The following is a 20,033-nucleotide window of genomic DNA, read 5'->3' as shown; positions in this document are numbered from 1 at the left end:
CCTAAGCACTGGCAGCTGGAATGCTACCTTAAAGGCTGTCACCTGCTAGGTGAGCAGGAAGAGGGGAGAAGCCTCCCCTTTGGCCAAGCTGGCTACCCCACATCTCCTTCCACACAGTGTCCAAACTCACTTCCTTGGTCAAAGCTGAGCTAGAGGCTGGGGTCAGGTGTGTACCAGGCTGGCAGGAGAGGAGGTGCTGTAGCAGTAGCAGTGAGCTGCTGCAGCTACCACCTCTGCTGGACTGCATTCCACACATAAGGAGGCCCATACAGGCAGTGAGGCCAAAGTCTGGGATGCTGTTCATCTTATCAAACAGTAAGGAGACCTGTTCAGCCACTCAGACAGACACTTCATTTTCTGGCCTGTCCAGGTCCAGAGTGGACACCGGACACCTTGGCCAAGGTGAAAGGTGCACAGTTCTGAGCAGGCCTGACTCACGTTTCCTTATTGCTGGGATGTTCACAGAGCCAACGTCCTGGAAGGCGGGGACCCAACCTTCCCACAACTCACAGCGTCCCCCCACAGCATGGACAGCATGCTGCCCTCTGGAGAAGGTAACTATGCACTGCTCGGGCACTGGGGCTTGCCCATTGAGAAGCTGCTTGTGGCCACCATATCCTTCCCTTCCCCAACTCTTCTGGATCCTCTGCCACCATATTCTGTGGATGAAGTGCTAATTATCCAATTAGTAAAAAGGATGCTGTCATCTCACTTTCTCTGTTGAGCCTGTAATACTGGGAACTCTGTTTTGCTTTTCCTGAGGCTTCCCAGACCCTGCAAGCCCTTGAAATTGCAAACTTTGCATTGCTCTTATGCTTTCCTGTTGTGTCACCCAGTGGCCGTGATGTGAAGTGTTCTGTGGTGACTGCCACTGTTGGGGAGAAAGGGGTCTGTCAGAGCTGGGGTGTGTGCCATACCTAGCAGAGCTCCTCCCTCCCAAGGCTTGGCCTTGGCCTCTGCTCTCCATACTCTGCTTGTTCTTGCTCGGGAGCACAAATGCTTGCATGGCTTCAGTCCCCAGTCCTCTATAGGTGACTCCCCCATCCACATCTCCAGCCCTAGTCTCTTCCCTGAGCTCTCCAGATCTCTCTCTCCAACTGCCTTATATACAGAGCCACCTAGAGTTCAGAGGGCACCTGAAATTCAGCATAGCCCAAACTGATTCTCAGTACTTTTTCCATCTGAATGGTTAAGCAAGAACCTAGACTCCTACCTCCTCCGCATTATATGTAAACAAGAAATCCTGTCCCTTCTGTCTCTTAAATGTCTGTTATGACTTTAACTACTTAGCCTGCTTGTTGCCGGAAGTATTGCAGATAACTTCCTAACTCTAGTCACACTCTCCCCACCCCCACCTCCATCCTCCTCTACAGTAAATTCTCTATGCAGTGGGCTAAGAACCCAAATCCAATTCAGTGCCCTTTTTGTGTGAAGTCCTTTCATACTTATTCCCTTCTGGATATTGCCCAAGTTTTGGGGGTTTTTTTAGGAGGTACCGGAGATGAACCCAGAACCTCACACTTGGGAAGCAGGTGCTCAACCACTAAGATACATCCACTCCCCAGTGAGAGTTGGTTTTCTTGTTTGGTCTGTTTTGAGGAGGTACCAGAGATCGAACTCAGGACCTCATATGTGGGAAGCAGGCACACAACCACTTGAGCTACATCCGCTCCATCTAGTTTTTTAATACGGCATCAAAGGCCCTTCATGATCTGGTATCTACCTCTCCATTACATCCATCACTGCATCATTGTCATTTATGATGAATTCCTTGGAGTAGTTTCCCAAGTTTAGTCTTGCCTCAGTGCTTTTGCACATGCTGGTTGCTGTGCATAGAATGCTTTTCCCACCCTACCTCTCTGCCAAGCTAATTTATACTCATTTCTCAAGACTCAGCTCACACTTAACCTCTTCCATGAAGCTTTACCTGGCCCTGGATGAGTACCTGTCAAATTTATCACACTTTGCTCTAGCCATTTGTTTATGATGTGTGTCTCCCTCATCAGACTGTGAGCTCCTTGAGGGCAGGGATCCTGACTTATTTCTATAACCCTGGCACATTGTTACTTGGTAAGCATTTGTTGTGTGCATGAGGGGAATTAGATGTTTCCTGTCAACACTTTGGCATCTGATCCTGAAAGGAAGCTTGAGTCTTTCACTTATGGAATGCATTCTAGCCTCATTTCCTGACAAGCTGTGGCTCTGTTGTCACTCAAGATACAACCCTGAGATGGAACTTCGAGTGGATCATTGGATGGATTGGTTTTGACACATAACAACATTTCTTCCTTGGTTTTCCCTTTCCTACTCTCAGATTCCTTTGTTTTAGGTGGCCCAAAAAGGACCCACCCTACAGTTCCAGGAATTCCAGGGGGCACCAGAGCTGGGGCAGGAAAAATAGGTCGAATGATTGCTGAGGAAATTATGGAAATCCACAGGCAAGTAACCTCTCCTACATTGGTCCTTTAAACCAATGATTCTTAATTGATTCTTAAGCCCAGGGCAATTTTGTCCCCTAAAATAGGGGATATTTTTTAATATTCTGGAGACATTTTTGATTGTCACAACCAGGTGGGAGGTTACCACTAAACATACAGTGAATAAAGACCAGGATGCTGCTACATACTACAAAGCACAGAACAACCTCCCTCAAAGAGTTGCTCAGCCCAAAATGTCAATAGTGCTGAGGCTGAGAACTCCTGCCTTAAATAAAGAGATTAAACCAAAAAAGGCCAGAGCTAAAGGGAGTTAGTTCATCAGGAGGCTCAACTTTAATACTCTGCATAAGACTCAAGAAGCTTGCCACTGAGGATGGATGTGTATTAACATTTCAGGACTGCAGGAGTAGAACTGCAGACTGCTTTAGAGTGATCTGGGCCTCAAGAAAACATTAGCTTCTTCCAATAAAAAGCTACCTAGGATTAGTAATAGGGACCAAGCAGACCAGCTAGTATTAGAGGCAGCTATCTTGAATGAGACTTCCCAGATGAAAGAGGAGGAGCTTGGAAGCAGTACCACCTGGATTTGAATCCTGGATCTGCTTCTCTGCTTGGATGTGCTTGAAAGATTCACTTAACCTCTTGGTCTCTATTGACTTAAGACATAAAAAGGGAGGCAGTGTGTATCTCCCCAAGGATTGCATTAGGATTGTGAGGGAACTCACCAAAGTTCTTAGACCAGAGCTTGACAGATAGTGAATGCTAAAAATTAATTAAATCTAAGTCTTAATTTAAGAGCACTCATTGGGAGTTGCTGTAAGTCCATTAGAATTTGTGAAGTGGAGAGAGTGGTAACCGGGTTTCTGGGAATGCAAAATGTAATGGAATATAATCATAAGGGGGGGGAAAGACTAATATTCTCTGTTGCCACTGGATAGATTCTTTAATCCCAGGGCTATGTCAGTAAGATGCTTCACTCCAGGATGTACATTCTAGATCAGGGGCCTATGGGCCAAATCCAGTTTTGCCACCTTTTTTTTTTGGTGAAATTCTTTTGGAATGCAGTCATACCCATTCATTTATGAATTGTCTATAGCTGCCTTCAAACTATTGCAGCGGGGTTGAGTTGTGACTGTAGTCTGCAAAGTCTAAAATACTATCTGGCCCTTTACAGAAAGAATTTTTCAGTCCCTGTTCTAGATCTTCATTTTTCTAATCCCCACCTCTTAAGTAAACGCACATGCTCCACTAGAAAAAAGGTCTTGTAACTAACTCCTCTATTCTGACAGGATAAGAGGGTCATCGCCTTCCAGCTGTGGCTCCAGCCCATTGAACATCACAAGTACACCTCCCCCTGATGCCTCTTCTCCAGGAGGCAAGAAGGTGAGGTTATGACTCTTAAGCTAAGGCCTTTTTTAATCTGGAGAGCCTTTTGCTCAAGTCTGGAAATGTGGGGAGTGGGGATATATAATTACAATTGTGACTGAGTCCTACCAAAGGTAGATAGCTACTCTGGTGCTGAGTAAGTTGGAATCTTTTTCCCTCCATGAAGGAAATGTCTGTATATGAGGCTGGGCATAAAGAGCAAGGGAGGCTTGCTGACATCCTCAGAGGATTTATTCCATGTGAGTGGGGGAAGGCAGAAGAAGAAAATTCTTAAAGAATGGGGAGCTGTCAGTTATTTCATTGAGGGAGCAATTCAAGAGCTCCCAAGAAGAATGGATTAGTGAGGAACTCAAACAGAGAAGTATCAACTTTTCTGCAGGGAATTTTTAAGGGAGAAAATATTATTAGTGTCTAAGGCAGGCACTGGAAACAGCAATATCACCTGCCTATTCTTTGGAAGTCAGCCCATCCTGCAGAATACTCTTTTGCAACTGCAAAATACTCAGGGACCAGCTACCTGGGTTTCCTGTGGTGGCATTGGGCATAAGTAGTTGATCAAGAAGAACCCGCTAGAATACTAGACTACAGTTTAGAAACTACTCATCTGTTTTCACCTTTGCTAGCAAAATTACATGCCCAGGCCCATATTAATTATAAATGTTAACTGTAAGTCATAAATCTGTTTTTAGTGCTTGATGTTAATGTAGGTTAGGACAGCCTAAGCTCCAGCATCTTTGCACATGAATTGTATCTTCCAAAATACATGGGGAGAGAATATTATTATAGTGATTGAAATAGGTGAGACACCTAGCACACAAATTGTACCTAGCAGAGCAAAGGTTTTCAAAACTGGGCTCAGAGGCCCAGGTTACCAGGACATATAGTACTGTAGGGTAGTACGGGAGCAGGGGCAGTTGGTACAGAGAGAGGATAAGGTCAGGATTCCTGCTTTACTAGGGTAGCTTTACTTCTGTTTTATATAGGAAGCTTCTGCAAATGTTTCTATTTGAAAAAAAGGTGAAAGTCAATAAATTAACAGGACATGTTCTGAAAATAAGATAGACCTGGGTTTGAAGCCTGTCTTTGCCATGTGCTATGTGACTTTGTACAATTTTTACTCCTTCATTTTCTTAATAATGGGGCTAAAGGTGTACCTACTTCAAAAGATAAATGGCAATCAAATGAGATATATGTGAAAGTCCCTGGCCTTTAGTAACGACCCAGAAAATGTCATCGTTAGATGAAGTCTGGCCTAAGTATTCTCATTCACTGCTTGCAGGCTGTTCTCCTGGCATGCCCCTGGATCCTTCTTCCCGTTTTTGATTCATCAACTTAGGGGGCTCTCCCCTCTCTGCTTCTAAACTCAGCTTTTAGGCACTTAACTTCCTGACATTTCCAAGAATCTCACTACATAGAGGTTTCATTCCAGTGTAGTGATTAAATATCCCTCAGGGAACTTTCATATACATTCTCTCATCTGATCCTCATAACTCCATAGGTGGCAAAATCCAGGATCCTAAACTAGGTCTCTTGACTTCTGATTCTTCTCACATCAACGAATGCCAGAAGTCCAAAACTGTGCTCTATATCACAAAGTCCCAAGTATTTCTGAGACATTTATGATTTATTTTTCCCTCTGCTTTGAATTTTAAAAAAGGTATCTGGGAGAAGAAATTATGAACGCATTGTCTTATGAGTTCTCAGCAGCAGGAGTTAACAAAAAGCAGCCTAAACAAAGTGATGTTAACAGTGACAGCAGCATTAAATGGTTCACCAGACCCACAAGATTAAAGGTGACCCCATGCTCCCAGCCACTTCCAGTCAAATTTGGCAGTTCCAAAATGAACCATTTAGCCTGCCAGTTGTTTCAGTCATGATCAATCTAAAACGGAAGGCAAAGTTAGCCTCAGTCTGAGGAGAGTATAAACATCCAGCAGCACTAAGACAGGTCCAGATAAAGCACCAGTTCTCCAAGTATGGTCTGTGGTCACCTGGGGATATATACAAGACCCTTTCAGGGGTCTATGAGGTCAAAACTATATTCACAGTAATGCTAAAACATTATATATGTTTCTACTGTATTGGCATGTGCACTGGTTAGTACAAATACAATATTGGGTAAAACTGCTTCTGCTTTAGCACAAAGCAAAGCAGCAGCACCACACTACCAGTCGTCATTGTATTCCTCACTGCCACACACTCACATTAAAATCAGTTAAGTTTTATAGCCAGTTGTACTTAAAAATGCCCTGAATGAAGCACTAAAGGTCATTACTTTTTAAAATCCTTGAGTATACATCTTTTTAATATTTTATGTGACAAAATGGGAAGTATGCAGAAAACACTTCTGCATGCTGAAGCATAATGATTATCTCTGGGAAAAGCATTTGTGCAATTAAGTAATGAGCTGAACTAGCTACTTTTTTTATGGGATACCATTTTATAGCAAAGCATAGTTATTCAGACTGGGGTATTTAGCATATATTTTCTTTGAAAGCAAAGCAGCACACTTGTCACTTTAAGGAAAACAACTCACAGTATTTGATGCCAGTGATAAAATTTTAGAGCTTTCAAGAATACCTGTATTGCCACTTTGAGCTCAACAGCTTCTTAAAAACTTGGAGGATTTTTCTGATGAGAAAGGTGATATTAACAAAGGTGATGTTTTCATTTTGCATAATGAAACGAGTCAACATTTGGAAGAGCTACATAACTTATTGAACCATTATTTTCCAAATGACCAATGCACGCTGTTTCAAATTCATGCAAAGGTAAAAGGCCGATCCTAAGTGCCAAGATATATCAATTGGCTTTTAACATAACAGAGTACAAAAAATTCAGTGATATGGTTTCAGAATACACCTTACAGCTAACCTTTAAACAAAAACATTTGTCTGGTTTTGATGTAACATCCAAGAATACCATGATTATCTGGAGAGGCTATTAAAATACGCCACCCCTTTCCAACTGCTTATCTGTGGGAAGCTGGATTTTCTTTATACTTTACCAAAACAACATCAAAACAGAGCAAACAGAGAAAGAAATATGCAAATCCATTTAAATTTGCAAAAATGTGAAACAATGACACTGATTTTTGTTTTAGAAAAGTTATAATTAAGATATTGCTTATTAACACATAAATATATTAGTTTTAATTTCAGATATAGTAAATACTGATACCTATAACCTACATAAAAGTTCTTTGGAGTCCTCAGTAAGTTAAGACTGTAAAGGGGTCTCAGTACCAAAAAGTATTCATACTACAGAGATCATTAAAGTTGTCATGCCACATAGTGGCCAGCCTCTAAATCTCTGCCTCTCCTGAAATCAGCAGCCACCAAACTATTTTTCACTTAACTGGATCCAAATCCTTTTCAAAAGATGTTCTATAATGAGATTCAGCCAGGGAAAGGATGCTGAGATACTTAGGGGGAATGGAAGTGGGGGTATGAGGGTGGGTAGGAATGGTTACTTTGAGATAGAATTAAAGTTCTGCTTGGAAGGAGTGGTAATAATGTTCCTCAGTGGCCTATCTTAAGAACTTCAACCACCGATTACTTTAGTTAGCATCTGTAGCATACCTAGTGATGAGCGTTTCCCCTTTAGTGCAAATGTTCTTAACAAGGGGTCCATGAGCTTGAACTGAAATTCAAAAAAATTCTTCTTGGAATGTGTTGGTGCAGGTATGATACATTTATTAAATAATACACAGTATAGTGGGAACTGAGTACGGGGTCTCTGGTTTTCGCCTGACTGACAGAAAAGGTTAAGAACCCCTGGCTTTAGTGTTCTGTTGTTAATTTGTGACTCCTTAGAGCTGTGTCTCTTCACAGCTTAACAACCCCGCTTATTTCTTCTTCAGCAACATCTGTTGCTATAAGATGTTTTACTCCCTTGCAGGGGAACTGCCCAGCTGGGCTCATTGAGGTTTAGTCCTTGGCCTTAAAGAAACAGGTGGGCAGCATGATCCAAGGTAATGAAATGCTCTGGGGATTTTATTCAGCCTTTAAATTGCCTGTGTGGGCTGAATTGAATGAATAGAAAACAAGAGTTTGGGGGTGAGGTTTTTCCCTTAATATGGCCATTTCTAACTGTTCCTTGTTTGAATCATCCACTAGGAATCCTACAAACTGAAGTCATTTGAAACTTTCCCCCAATTTCCTCTTTCCCATATGCTTCATTTCTGTGGTGGCACTGCACATGATGCTGACTGAAAATTCCATTTAAGAATGGAAACTTCAGACTTTTTCTCTTTTGTTTGTAGATTTTAAATGGAGGGACCCCAGACATTCCTTCCAGTGGCCTACTACCAGGGCAGGCTCAGGAGAACCCAGGTTATCCATATTCTGATAGTTCTTCTATTCTTGGTAAGTGGCATCATTATTCATTTCCATTGTAATGAGCTTTAAAACATCTTGTATAAAGTTAGTTTTAAGAACTGAATTGTATAAAACAAGCTAGTCCTAGGTAAATTTAATAAGAACAAAGTAAAGCTTTAAAAATTTAAACCTCTAATTTAGAGTTGATTTTAATGGTTAAATTCTGGTGGGGATCCAAGTTTGTGTCCCTGGACCTCAAGGGGAAGCTACAGCAGCCTAGACAGGCTTTCTCCCACAATGTGGGGCACTGCTTCAGAGGCACAACTGCTGAAGTTTTAGCAATAAAAAGCAGTTAAAGCCTAGAAGGGTGACTAAGAAGCACTTTTAGAGAGTATTAAAAGCCATGTGAGGGAAGCAGATTTGGCTCAACTGATAGAGCATGTGCCTACCACATGGGAGGTCCAGGGTTCAAACCCAGGGCCTAAGCCATGTAGTAAGCTGGCCCATGCACAGTGCTGATGCGCGCAAGGAGTGCCATGCGACGCAGGGGTGTCCCCTGCGTAGGGGAGCCCCACATGCAAGGAATGCACCCCATAAGGAGCCGCCCAGAGTGAAAAAAGTGCAGCCTGCCCAGGAGTGGCACCGCACACATGGAGAGCTGACACAGCAAGATGGCGCGGCAGGGAGAGACACAGATTCCCGATGCCGCTAACAAGAGTGCAGGTGGACATGGAGAGGCGCGCAGAGAATGGACATGGGGGAGGGGGAGAAATGAATAAAAAATGGGTCTTAAAAAAAAACAAAACTAAAAACCATGTGTTGAAGAGTGTATTTCTTCCTATCCCATCTATCTTTTCCTCTACTTTTCTTTCTAGATCTTTTTTCTTTATCTCTCCCCTAACTGGGTTATAGCAGAATATTAAAATGAGGTCAACTCAAATACTTTTAATAGTTAACCAATTTTAAGCACTTTTTAAAAAAAGTTGGTTCTTCCAAAAAAAAAAAAAAGCCAAAGTTAAATATATATATATATTGCAATGCAGCTTTAAGCAGCAGCCTCTCCCACCCTACTGTTAAATATAACATTCTTATTAAAAAGTATGCTTAGGACTTGTTTAGAAAAGTTAAATATGCTTTGGTATTTTTCACCACTGGCCAGCCTTTCTCTCTTCCCACAGGTGAGAACCCACACATAGGAATAGACATGATAGACAACGACCAAGGCTCAAGTAGTCCCAGTAACGATGAAGCAGCAATGGCCGTCATCATGAGCCTTCTGGAAGCAGATGCTGGGCTGGGTGGTCCTGTTGACTTTAGTGACTTGCCATGGCCACTGTAAACACTACATGTTGCTTTAGCAACAAGCTATGGTATCAAAGTGCATTACTGGTGGAGTTTTACAGTCTGTGAAGATTATTGGATAAGGAGAGAATAGCTTTTATGTACTGTCTTCATAAAAGCCATCTCAGAGCCATTGATACAAGTCAATCTTACTATGTGTAACTTCAGACAAAGTGGAACTAAGCCTGCTCCAGTGTTTCCTCATCATTGATTATTGGGCTAGCTGTGGATAGCTTGCATTAATTGTATATTTTGGATTCTGTTTGTGTTGAATTTTTTAATCATTGTGCACAGAGGCATCATTGGTAGCTTTTATATGCAAATGGTCATTTCAGATGTATGGTGTTTTTACACTACAAAGAAGTCCCCCATGTGGATATTTCTTATACTAATTGTATCATAAAGTCATTTATTCTTCCTTGTAAGAATCCTTTACTATAAATATGGGTTAAAGTATAATGTATTAGACAGTTAAATATTTTTAATAAATGTTTCCCTTGTTCTATAAATACTGTTCACATTGCAAATAATTAGGGAAAAAACTTACATGCTACCTCCATTTTCTGTAATAGGTTTTTAAAGGTGATCCATGTCAATAACATTTGCAGTGCCTTTCTGACCTTCATAACAATTCTGGAACTTACATAACTTCCACATGCTGAAGCTTAGCTGTATTGTTGAAAGAGTTAATTTCAAAATTGTTGCAGCTTTATGTGAGAACAGAGATGTTACTGCATAAACACAAATATCATATCCTCTGAAATTATAAATTCAAGATTAGATAAAACAAACTGGTCAGTGAACTCTAAGCCCAGTTATATGGCTTCAAACATTAAGTGACCCCAGACCCAAAGCACCTAAATATTTCTGATTTCTTAATTGGGCAGCAAAATATTTTTAAAAAATAGAATTTGCATGAATAATTTGCTAAGAAGAGCAGCACAGTTTAATGGAAAAACCACTGAATAAGTGTTAGAAATTGACTCTGAAATGTAAGGATTACTATATAATCTAAAGTCATTTTACCTTTCATATCACGTTAGACTAGAAAATGCTCATTCTTTTCAGTTCTAATTGGTTTTTGGTTAATACTGTGTGTGTGTATATATGTATTTTTAATAGTATATTTTACAATTCGTAGGGAATCTGCATCATCATACATATAACAAATTGGAATCCCTTGAGCTAATATTTGGTTTCTAGTTATGCTTACATCAATAATATAAGAAGTCTGATAATTATGAGGTTAAAAATCTGATCAAGGTGGTTATAAAGTTGGTCAGAAACATTAAAACAATGGAATTTTATTTTGATGAAAAACTTGAGTTTACAATCATTTAGTAAATGAAGAGCAAACACTTCATTTTCCTATCCCATAACACTTAAGAAAAAACTCATTAGTAAATAAATATCTGTGAACAAATTAAGGGTAAGGCAGACTGGATAATAAACCACCTCTGATGTTCACACTCCCTGTATGTGACTCAGTCTAAAAGGGTGAAGATGGCACTGAAGATATCTGAACTGGTAAGATATGGGCATTGATCGAATCCTAATCATTCAAATAAGCCCACTGATATTCATTTTGAGCTCATCAGTGGGCAGCAAACTACATACAGCTTACTGAAGGAACACTTTGACAGAAGCACTTGTTTTAAGTTATATTGTGCATCAGAACTACAAAAATTGCTTGAGCAGTTCCACTTAACCCCCATTTATAAAGTGCAACCATATTCTGCATTTTACCTGGGATGTGACCAATGTCAATCTAGATTCAAGGTACCCCAGCTGCCAATTTCCACCACTTCTGAAAAGTTCTAGACGTGAAAAAGGACTGTCCTCCATACAAAGAACCAACTTCATAAACCTACTGGTAAACAAATACATTTATATAACTGGAACCTCAGGATACTAGAGTTGCACTCATTTTAAAAACCATTCAGCTACCTTTGGTCTTTAAAAAAGCCTACACTGCAATATCCTAAACATTGTTATGTGTATCTCACAATGAAGAAGAGTGGCCTTGCAGTGCAGAATAAGGAGAGTACAACGTCACTGTGAAGAGTAGCATGCTATGGTTTCAAGGAACATCAGCATCACAACATTGGATTCTGTCCATCAGGATCGAGGTCATTGTTGCCAGAAGGGGGATGGATAGGAAGAATATCCAGCTCATCCACTTGCGGAGTTGGATGCATGACTACTAGCTGATCCTGGGGAATGTCTGCAGCAGCTGCTGCAAGGTTGGTAATAGATTTACTCTTTACACACTGAAAGTCTACATGCCGACTCTTTCCTTCTTCCTTCTCCCAGGACATTCGAATGAAGGGTCTTTGGACATAGTTGTAAATCACTTCTGGGCGTCCCCCAGGCCTTTTCTTTACTTTTTCTTTGTAGGTAGGATAACCTGGAGGAGAGACAAGTTTTAGAAACAAGGAGTACACACATAAAATATTTTTTACCCAATCTGGCCTACAGATAGTTTTTGGCTGTAGTTTTTGAACAAACAGAAATTAAAACAAGAAAGGAAACCAGTACTCCATCCACCTGGTCATAAATTCAATAGCCAGAAAATGAAATCCTACTGATGTAATTTATAAAATTTTCTACCATCCTCTCAGCTACTCATACTACAATCACCAGAAAGTATTCTTAAAGTGGGAGTTAAAGAAGTGAGTCTGAAATAACACTGCTGTATAATCTGGTACGATCTTGAGCTCTAATATCCTTGAACCCCTTTCCCTTGTGGGATTATCTGGCCTCAAGGTCTGCAATTTACTGACACATTAACCTTGTACTTTCCTTAAATCTAAAGCTCATCTTTACATTGTTCAGGATTGTTTTTTTCTTTCTTTCTTTTTTTTTTTTAAGTGACAAAGAGCTATAAAACTCTCCAGCTTCACTGATTTTAGGTACTTCCCTACCTAAGTCAGCAAAGCCAGTATTTTACCCTCATATTATTTTAATGTTACTGCTTCCAACCAAGTAGTTGATTCAAATTGGCAATTCCAAACCAACCTTCTCTGATGAACTACACCTTCCCCTTGGATAATAATCATGGAAAAGCAACAACTGGAAAGGACAATTTTCAGGTATTTACTAGTAAGGCAATTCTCTAATGATAAACTCTTCTTAGAAACTATTACAGATCACTTCCCATCTTCCTAGTAGCAAAAACTGCTAATTTCAAACAGAGGTGGAAAACATTTTATATAAAGGGCCAAATATTTCAGGCTTGTGGGCAGCCTTATGGCTTCTATAGCAACTACTCAACTCTGCTGTTATAAAGTGAAAGCAATCGTAGACAATACATATATGATTTAGCATGTCTGTGCTCCAATAAAAGTTTATTTACAAAATCAGGCAGTGGGCTGGATTTTGCCCCTAGGCCATAACAGTTAGACCATAGTTAGAAATAAAAAGGAAGGCCTCACATAGTAGAGACTCGATTTATGCTTATTATGTAAGAGAATATACATAGGCATTATTACTTAATAGTATATTTAGCCATGTGGAGTGTGTGTGTATATGGTGTGGATGGGGGAGAGAGTAGAAGTAGGCAGGGCTAAAAACTTTCTAAAGACCTCTGGTATAATGTCCTCTCCATTTTCACACTTCTGGTCAATTTCCATCTGTAGGGCAGCACCAAAGATCAGAAAAGTCCATCTCTTCCCTTGTCCTTGATTCCTTCAGCACTATTAAAAATTTTTCAAAATTTCCATCTCATTGTACTCTAACCTGTCCTCCATGCAAAATTACCTCTCTAAGACAAGTGTAATCATATTACATCCTTGCTTAAAAATTGCCAGTGGTTCAGTGCTTACAAGAGAAGATCCATACTCCTTAGCCTAGTATATAAGGCTTTTCACAACCTGGTTCTAACCTACTTTATCTCGTCTACTATCTCGCTATATTCTCTTTAACCCTACAGCTCTCAAATGTACTGGCCACACGAAACATCACTTTTCCCTAAACATGGCTGGGTGATTTTACACATGTGTTCTCCTACCTGTTCCCCTACTGGGGCCACCCCAACTTCCACCAGAGTTAAGCATTTACTTTTTATGCTCACTGCACTCTTATTATAATAATACTTACAGCACTAAATTGTAATTATCCTTTTGTATGTCTGACTCTTCTACCTAAATAGTGAGTTCCTATATGGCAGAACCACTGTCTTTATCTCTATACCCCTGTGCCTACCATCGTGCCTGGTACATTGTAGGTGTTAAGTAAATATTTGAGCAATGAGTGAATGACCTATCAGTATATATCAGTTGCAAGCAATAATCTCTCCATGGATATCCGTCTTACTGAAGAGTAACATTTTTTTTTTCCTTTAAAGATAAAGTACGGAGCAGATGTGGCTCAAGCAGTTACGCAGCTGTTTCCCACATGAGAGGTCCCGGGTTCAGTCCCTGGTGCCTCCTAAACACAAAAAAACAACAAGCAAAAAAATGGAAAAAAAAAACACCACAATATCACAGGAGAGCCAATGTGGCTCAGTGGTTGAGCACCAGCTTCCCACATACAAGGTCCTAGGTTCAATCCCAGGCCCTGGTACCTCAAATACATTAATTAATTAACTAATGTAAAATAAAACCTGTGCCTGGCTTCCAGGCTTGCCAAGCTATTCATTCAATAGATAATGGTTTAACAGATATTATGATTAAAGAATTGTAAAAGCAAAACAGGGCTGAAAAATTAGAGACTTGATGGGAAAATATGGCTTTTGGTCTATACATCAGTTTGGAAAAGAACAGAATGCTTCAACATCTAGAAGCATTTATTGAAGAAGAGTAGAATAACCAGGTTAGTTACTATCCTACCAAAGTCAAGCCCAATTTATTCAAGTTTGAAGTACATAGGCAAATAACGTTGTATACTGCCTCTAAACATTTTTCAGTTTAATGTAATATTTCAAAACAGCTCACAGGCTTTGAAATCACAGAGGCCTGGGTTCAATAAGTGGCTCTGCTATATTCCTAATAAAGCCATAAGTAAGTTATTTATCCTCTTGAATTTTAGTTCCTTCTTAAAAATATAGAAAATGATGGGTAACTAAAGAGCTTCCAGAGATAGGGCAAAGCTCTACTTTACAAACCATTACCAACTAATAAATGTAGAATGAATGATAGAAAGCAATCAAAGATTAGAGCAGAGATAAATGAAAGAGAGAATAGAAAAACAACAGAATAAACAAAAAGTTGGTCTTTCGGGGGGAAAAAAAAAACCTTTAGCTAGACTGACAGAAAAAAACAAAAAAGATGCAAGTAACTAATACCAGAAAGGAAAATGATGTCAATACTAATCTTACAAAAATAAAAAGATTATCAGAGAATATTATGAATAATTGTACCCCCCAAAATTAGATAATACAGGCAGGCACACCTCATTTTATTGTGCTTTATAGATATTACATTTTTTACAAATTGAAGGTTTGTGGCAGCCCTGTGTCAAGCAAGTCTACTGGCACCATTTTTCCAACAGCATATGCTCACTTTGTGTCTCTTTATCACATCTTAGTACTTTCTGCAACACTGAAAACTTTTTCATTATTACTATATTTGTTATATTTATTATTTGTTAATCGATAAATGTTGTGTGTGTTCTGACTGCTTCATTGACTGGCTGTTTCTGGTCTCTCTCCCTCTCCTTGGGCCTCCCTATTGCCTGAGACACGAACAATATAGAAACTAGGCCAATTAATGTCCAAATTAATATATGAATTCAGCAAAGTGGCTGGGAACAAGATCAATACACAAAAAACAACTATGTTCCCATACACTAGCAATGATCAATCCAAAGAGAAAATTAAGAAAACCATGCCATTTACAATATCATCAGAACGAAAAAAAAAATTAGAAATAAATTTAAGGATACAAAAGACCTGTATAATGATGTGGTGGTTGGAAGCTATAAGTATTCCAGAAAAATATGTTCTTAAATTTAATACATTTCTGTGGGTGTCAACCTATTTTAAGTAGGACCTTTTGATGAAGTTAAGATGTGTCTCACTTCAAATGGATGGCTCTTAATCCTATTACTGGGGTCCTTTATAAGAGAATGAAATTCAAACAGAGAGAAAGCCATAGGATGTGAAAGAAACTATATCAACAGAACGTGGAAGAAAAGGGGGAGACCAAGAGATGCTGCCATTGCCTTGTCATGTGACAGAGAAGCAAAGGATCATTGACAGCCAGCCCTAGAATGCCACAGTTTTTGGGAAGAAAGCATTGCTTTGGTGATACCCCAATTTGGACATTTTCCCAGCCTCAAACTAAGAAAATAAATTCCCATTGTTTAAGTCAACCCATTCTATGGTATTTCCTAGAGCAGCCTTGGAAACTAAAACGACTGGAAACAACAAAACAGAGCTGAAAATTTTTGAATGGATTGGAGTTAATATTGTTAACATGTCAAAATAATATAATTCAATATAATTAATTCAATGTAATCCCTATTAAAATTAAAACCATTCTCAAATTCATATGGAACTTCGAGGGGCTCCAAATAGCCAAAACAATCTTGAAAAAGAAAAAGGTTAGAAGACTCACACATCTAGATTTCATACTGTATTACAAAGCAATAGCAATCAAAACAGCATGGTGCTGGTACAAAGATAGACAAATAGATTAGTAAAACAGAACTAAAAGTCCAGAAATAGAACCACACATCTATGGCCAAATGATTTAAGTGTACTAAGTACATACAGTGGGAAAGAATAGTCTCTTCTACAAACGGTGTTGGGAAAACTGGATATCCACATAAAAACAAATGAAGTGAGATCCCTACCTCATACCATATTAAAAAAATCAGGGAAGCGGATTTGGCCAACTGATAGAGTGTCACCTACCATATAGGAGGTCCAGGGTTCAAACCCAGGGCCTCTTGACCCGTGTGGTGAGCTGACCCATGTGCAGTGCTGATGCGCTCAAGGAGTGCCATGCCATGCAGGGGTGTCCCCTGCATAGGGGAGCCCTGTGCGCAAGGAGTGCGCCCTGTAAGGAGAGTCACCGAGTGCAAAAAAAGTGCAGCCTGCCCAGGAATGGCACCGCACAGAGAGCTGATGCAGCAAGATGACACAACAAAAAGAGACACAGATTCCCAGTGCCACTGACAAGAATATAAGCGGACACAGAAGAACACACAGCGAATGGACACAGAGAGCAGACAATCAGGTGGGGGCAGGGAGGGAAGGGGAGAGAAATAAATAACAAATCTTAAAAAAAAAATCATGAGCTGATTCCTGACTGTTCCTTCTCACTTTCCTTTACTAGTACAATCTCCCCTACCTGACTACTAAATGCTATGTTCCTTAAGATTCAATCCTAACCCTTCTCTCATTTTGCATTCTACTCCCTCTCACTAGACCAAGCATCCATAAGCTTGAAGGGGGAAAAACTACTTCTTTACCTTCACTGAAACACAGCATTTCCTTCCAATATGAATGTATGAATGAAGGTAATAGTCCACAGTAATATCAGCAGTACCAATGACATTCAAATAGAAATCAGTTATTTTCATACAGATTTACAGTTGTTACAGATACCTCAAATTATGTTTCACACCAACATCAAGTCAAAATGACAGTTATTAGATCTTGTATGTACTGCATTCATTAAGCATATATTATTATATTGCAATCGGTTTAAAAATATTCTATTATATCTGCCTTTCATTATAATTTACTTCCTTTGTAATCATATATTTTATTTTATGCTTTTAAAAGCATTATTCTGAGAAGGGGTTTGTGGCACACATACACAATAAAAAAATGTTACAATTTCGATTCAGGCAAGGTTTACTACTAACTGGTATTAGTTACAGGCCAATGAGGAACTGAACATTCTTACAATCTCCAATACCACACCAATGAACAACGTAATCTTACAACGGTGGGATCAGGCTGTCACCCTCTTAATCAACAAAGAATCTTAGTATTGTTACTTTTGGAACAACAAGAGTATCTCTTGATGGGATGTAATATGAAATGCATATCATCTATGATATATTCTTGCCAAAAATTTTTAGCTTGAATCTAACGAAGCCTTTAAATCTAACTTACAGTTTACAGGAACTACAGAAGAGAGGAATAAACTGAAGGACATCACAAGTAAGTAATTGGGCCAACTGAGAAGCAAGGATTTCTACTGGCCTAGATTCTTCAGCAGGGCAGGGCCATAAACAAGAAACTATTCTAGAAATGAAAGACTTAGTATAATAAGTAGTTACAAGGCAAGGGTTCGTCTAGATCCTGGTTTGGATAGACCAGCTATATAGAAGGGACATTTTTGACAAGCATGAAGAAGATTTTAATGTAGACTGATATAGGATAATATTAAGGAATTATGCTCATGATAAAATAGTTTTTAAAAGAGGCATATTAAAATACTTAAAAGTGCAATATCACGATGTATATAATGTACTATTAAAATGACTTTTAAATGGAATTAATAATAAATACCTGTCATCAGGCCCTTATGATCATATAAAATTCATTCATGAATTTAGCTCAATGCCTATAACATAGTAAATAAACAATAAATTCTATTAATCCCTCATAATAGAGAAAGAAGTCCTCATATTTCAAGAACTAATTTATATATAGCTTTTGCATAAATCATTTCACTATATGAGAACCAGAGGCTGCATGTCAAGTATACAGCATACTCCTTAACTTCCCACAAGGAGCTCATATTACATGTCTGGACAGACAGAAGTATCATATAGCAAGTTGCAACTATATATAAGGAGCAACTTCCTGGAAGTTTCCAAGAAGGTTTCACAGAGGATTTGAAGGCTGAATAGTAGCAGCCATGCAAAGAAAGAAAAATAGGATAGGAAGATCATATAAGGAAATCTCTTTTGATCATCACAACCATTCTCTAAGACATAATAAGTATTATACCCATTTACAGATGGGGAAACTGAAGCTCCGAAAGGCTGAGAGACTTGCCTAAAGACACTTAGCCAGGAAACTCCTTACCATGACCTATAAAACTCTGTCTTCTGACCCTATCTTACCTTTCCTACCAACTTTCAAGTCAACTACCCCTTCAAATCTCCTCTTCAATCACTATACCAGCCATATCTATGTTTTCTATTCATCAAACTATACACTAAACTTATTTCTACCTCAATGATTTTTTGTACTTGTTTTCTCTGCCTAGAACCCCCTCTGTCATCAGGCTTCAGCTTGAAGGTGTCCTCCTCAGAGATATCTTCCCCAAGCTCCCAATCTAAAGTAGCAGGAATTTCTACAGAACTGCAAAATCCTATTGTTTGAAAGTGACAGACGGGCAAATACTGGTAAAGCTAATGAGTTACCAATTCCACTCCTTTTTAATGCCCAGATTTCCTCCCTTTCTTGCATAGAGCCCATTTCTGGTCATTCTTCCCTATATTGTGTCAGCAACCCATTAAAACCATTATTTTCATTATCACCATCATAACGTATAGAGAGTACTTACTATGTGACAGGTCCTGTTCTAAAGGTTTTTAATATATAGCTTATTCTATCCCCATAATAAACCCAATAAAATAGATACTACGATGCTCCCAATGTAGATGAAGACACTCAGGCAGAGGAGTTTAAGTGCCTTGGTTAAGATTATACAGTTGTGACCATGTGATAGCCAGGCCCTGAGCCTCAACAGACTTCAGCTCCTACGCTCTGGTTTATTGAACTTACCCCACTCATCTAACATGGAAGAAGGTCAACCACCACACCATGGAGCCAAGAGTGCCTACAACTGAAAGCAGGATTGCATCCAGCATCCATATGGAATCTAAGCCCCCTCTTGATATAGATGTGGAGTGGACACAACCATTCCAAGGTCCACAGGATGGAGGAATAGAGTATGGATTAGAGTGGACTTACTGTTAATTTATTCATGAACTATTGTGATTAGTAATCGAAGAAAATGTGGCATTGGTGTGGAGAAAGTGGCCATGGTGGCTGCTGGGGGTAGGGAATGGGAGGAAGAGATCAGATGTGGAGGTGTTTTCGGGACTTGGAGTTGTCCTGGGTGATGCTGCAGGGACAGTTACCGGACATTGTATGTCCTCCCATGGCCCACTGGGTGGAACATGGGAGAGTGTGGGCTATGATGTGGACCACTGACCATGAGGTACAGCGGTGCTCAGAGATGTATTCACCAAATGCAATGAATGTCTCATGATGATGGAGGAGACTGTTGTTATGGGGGGAGGAGTGGGGTGAGGGGGGTGAGGGGTATATGGGAACCTCGTATTTTTTTAATGTAATATTAAAAAAATAAAGACAAAAAAAAAGATATTTACAAAGTAAAAAAAAAAGATTATACAATTGTAAAGTCACAGAACTAGGATTTGAACACAAGTAACCTGGCTCCACATCTTGTATTCTTTATACTATGTCATGTTATAATAACAAAAACACTTTGTTTCTGGAAAGGACATGGAAAAAAAAATGCATCTGACACGCCACATAGAAAAGTTCATTTAACCCATAAAGTAAAAAGCAATCTAAAAATGTATACATTTGAATCAGATGAAATAATTTTTG

The 20,033-nt window shown here is 39.4% G+C and overlaps 2 protein-coding genes across 20 annotated transcripts in view; one reads left to right on the top strand and one right to left on the bottom strand.

The window, feature by feature from the left end:
* BMAL1 (basic helix-loop-helix ARNT like 1) overlaps positions 1 to 9,993 on the top strand; it is a 108,943-nt gene extending 98,950 nt beyond the window's left edge. For 7 of the 13 annotated variants that reach the window (XM_004472535.5, XM_004472534.5, XM_004472532.4 and 4 more), the window contains 5 exons: positions 466 to 554; positions 2,330 to 2,438; positions 3,728 to 3,821; positions 8,089 to 8,191; positions 9,322 to 9,993. In XM_004472535.5, the coding sequence (XP_004472592.1) occupies positions 466 to 554; positions 2,330 to 2,438; positions 3,728 to 3,821; positions 8,089 to 8,191; positions 9,322 to 9,482 (556 nt within the window). In that variant the 3' untranslated portion in view covers positions 9,483 to 9,993. Of the gene's footprint in view, positions 1 to 465; positions 555 to 2,314; positions 2,439 to 3,727; positions 3,822 to 8,088; positions 8,192 to 9,321 lie in introns of all 13 variants that reach the window. The other 6 variants (XM_023582806.3, XM_004472533.5, XM_004472530.5 and 3 more) reach the window with 1 other exon arrangement.
* A 779-nt stretch (positions 9,994 to 10,772) lies between these two features.
* Positions 10,773 to 20,033, bottom strand: part of BTBD10 (BTB domain containing 10) — a 116,563-nt gene continuing 107,302 nt past the window's right edge. For all 7 annotated transcript variants that reach the window (XM_004472541.5, XM_058305711.1, XM_004472545.5 and 4 more), the window contains one exon: positions 10,773 to 11,891. In XM_004472541.5, the coding sequence (XP_004472598.1) occupies positions 11,581 to 11,891 (311 nt within the window). In that variant the 3' untranslated portion in view covers positions 10,773 to 11,580. The remainder of the gene's footprint in view (positions 11,892 to 20,033) is intronic.

This window comes from Dasypus novemcinctus, chromosome 10 (assembly GCF_030445035.2).
Source record: "Dasypus novemcinctus isolate mDasNov1 chromosome 10, mDasNov1.1.hap2, whole genome shotgun sequence".
Taxonomy (NCBI): Eukaryota; Metazoa; Chordata; class Mammalia; order Cingulata; family Dasypodidae; genus Dasypus; species Dasypus novemcinctus.
Note: the sequence above shows the minus strand (reverse complement) of the source record. Positions and strands in the feature narration are given on the sequence as shown.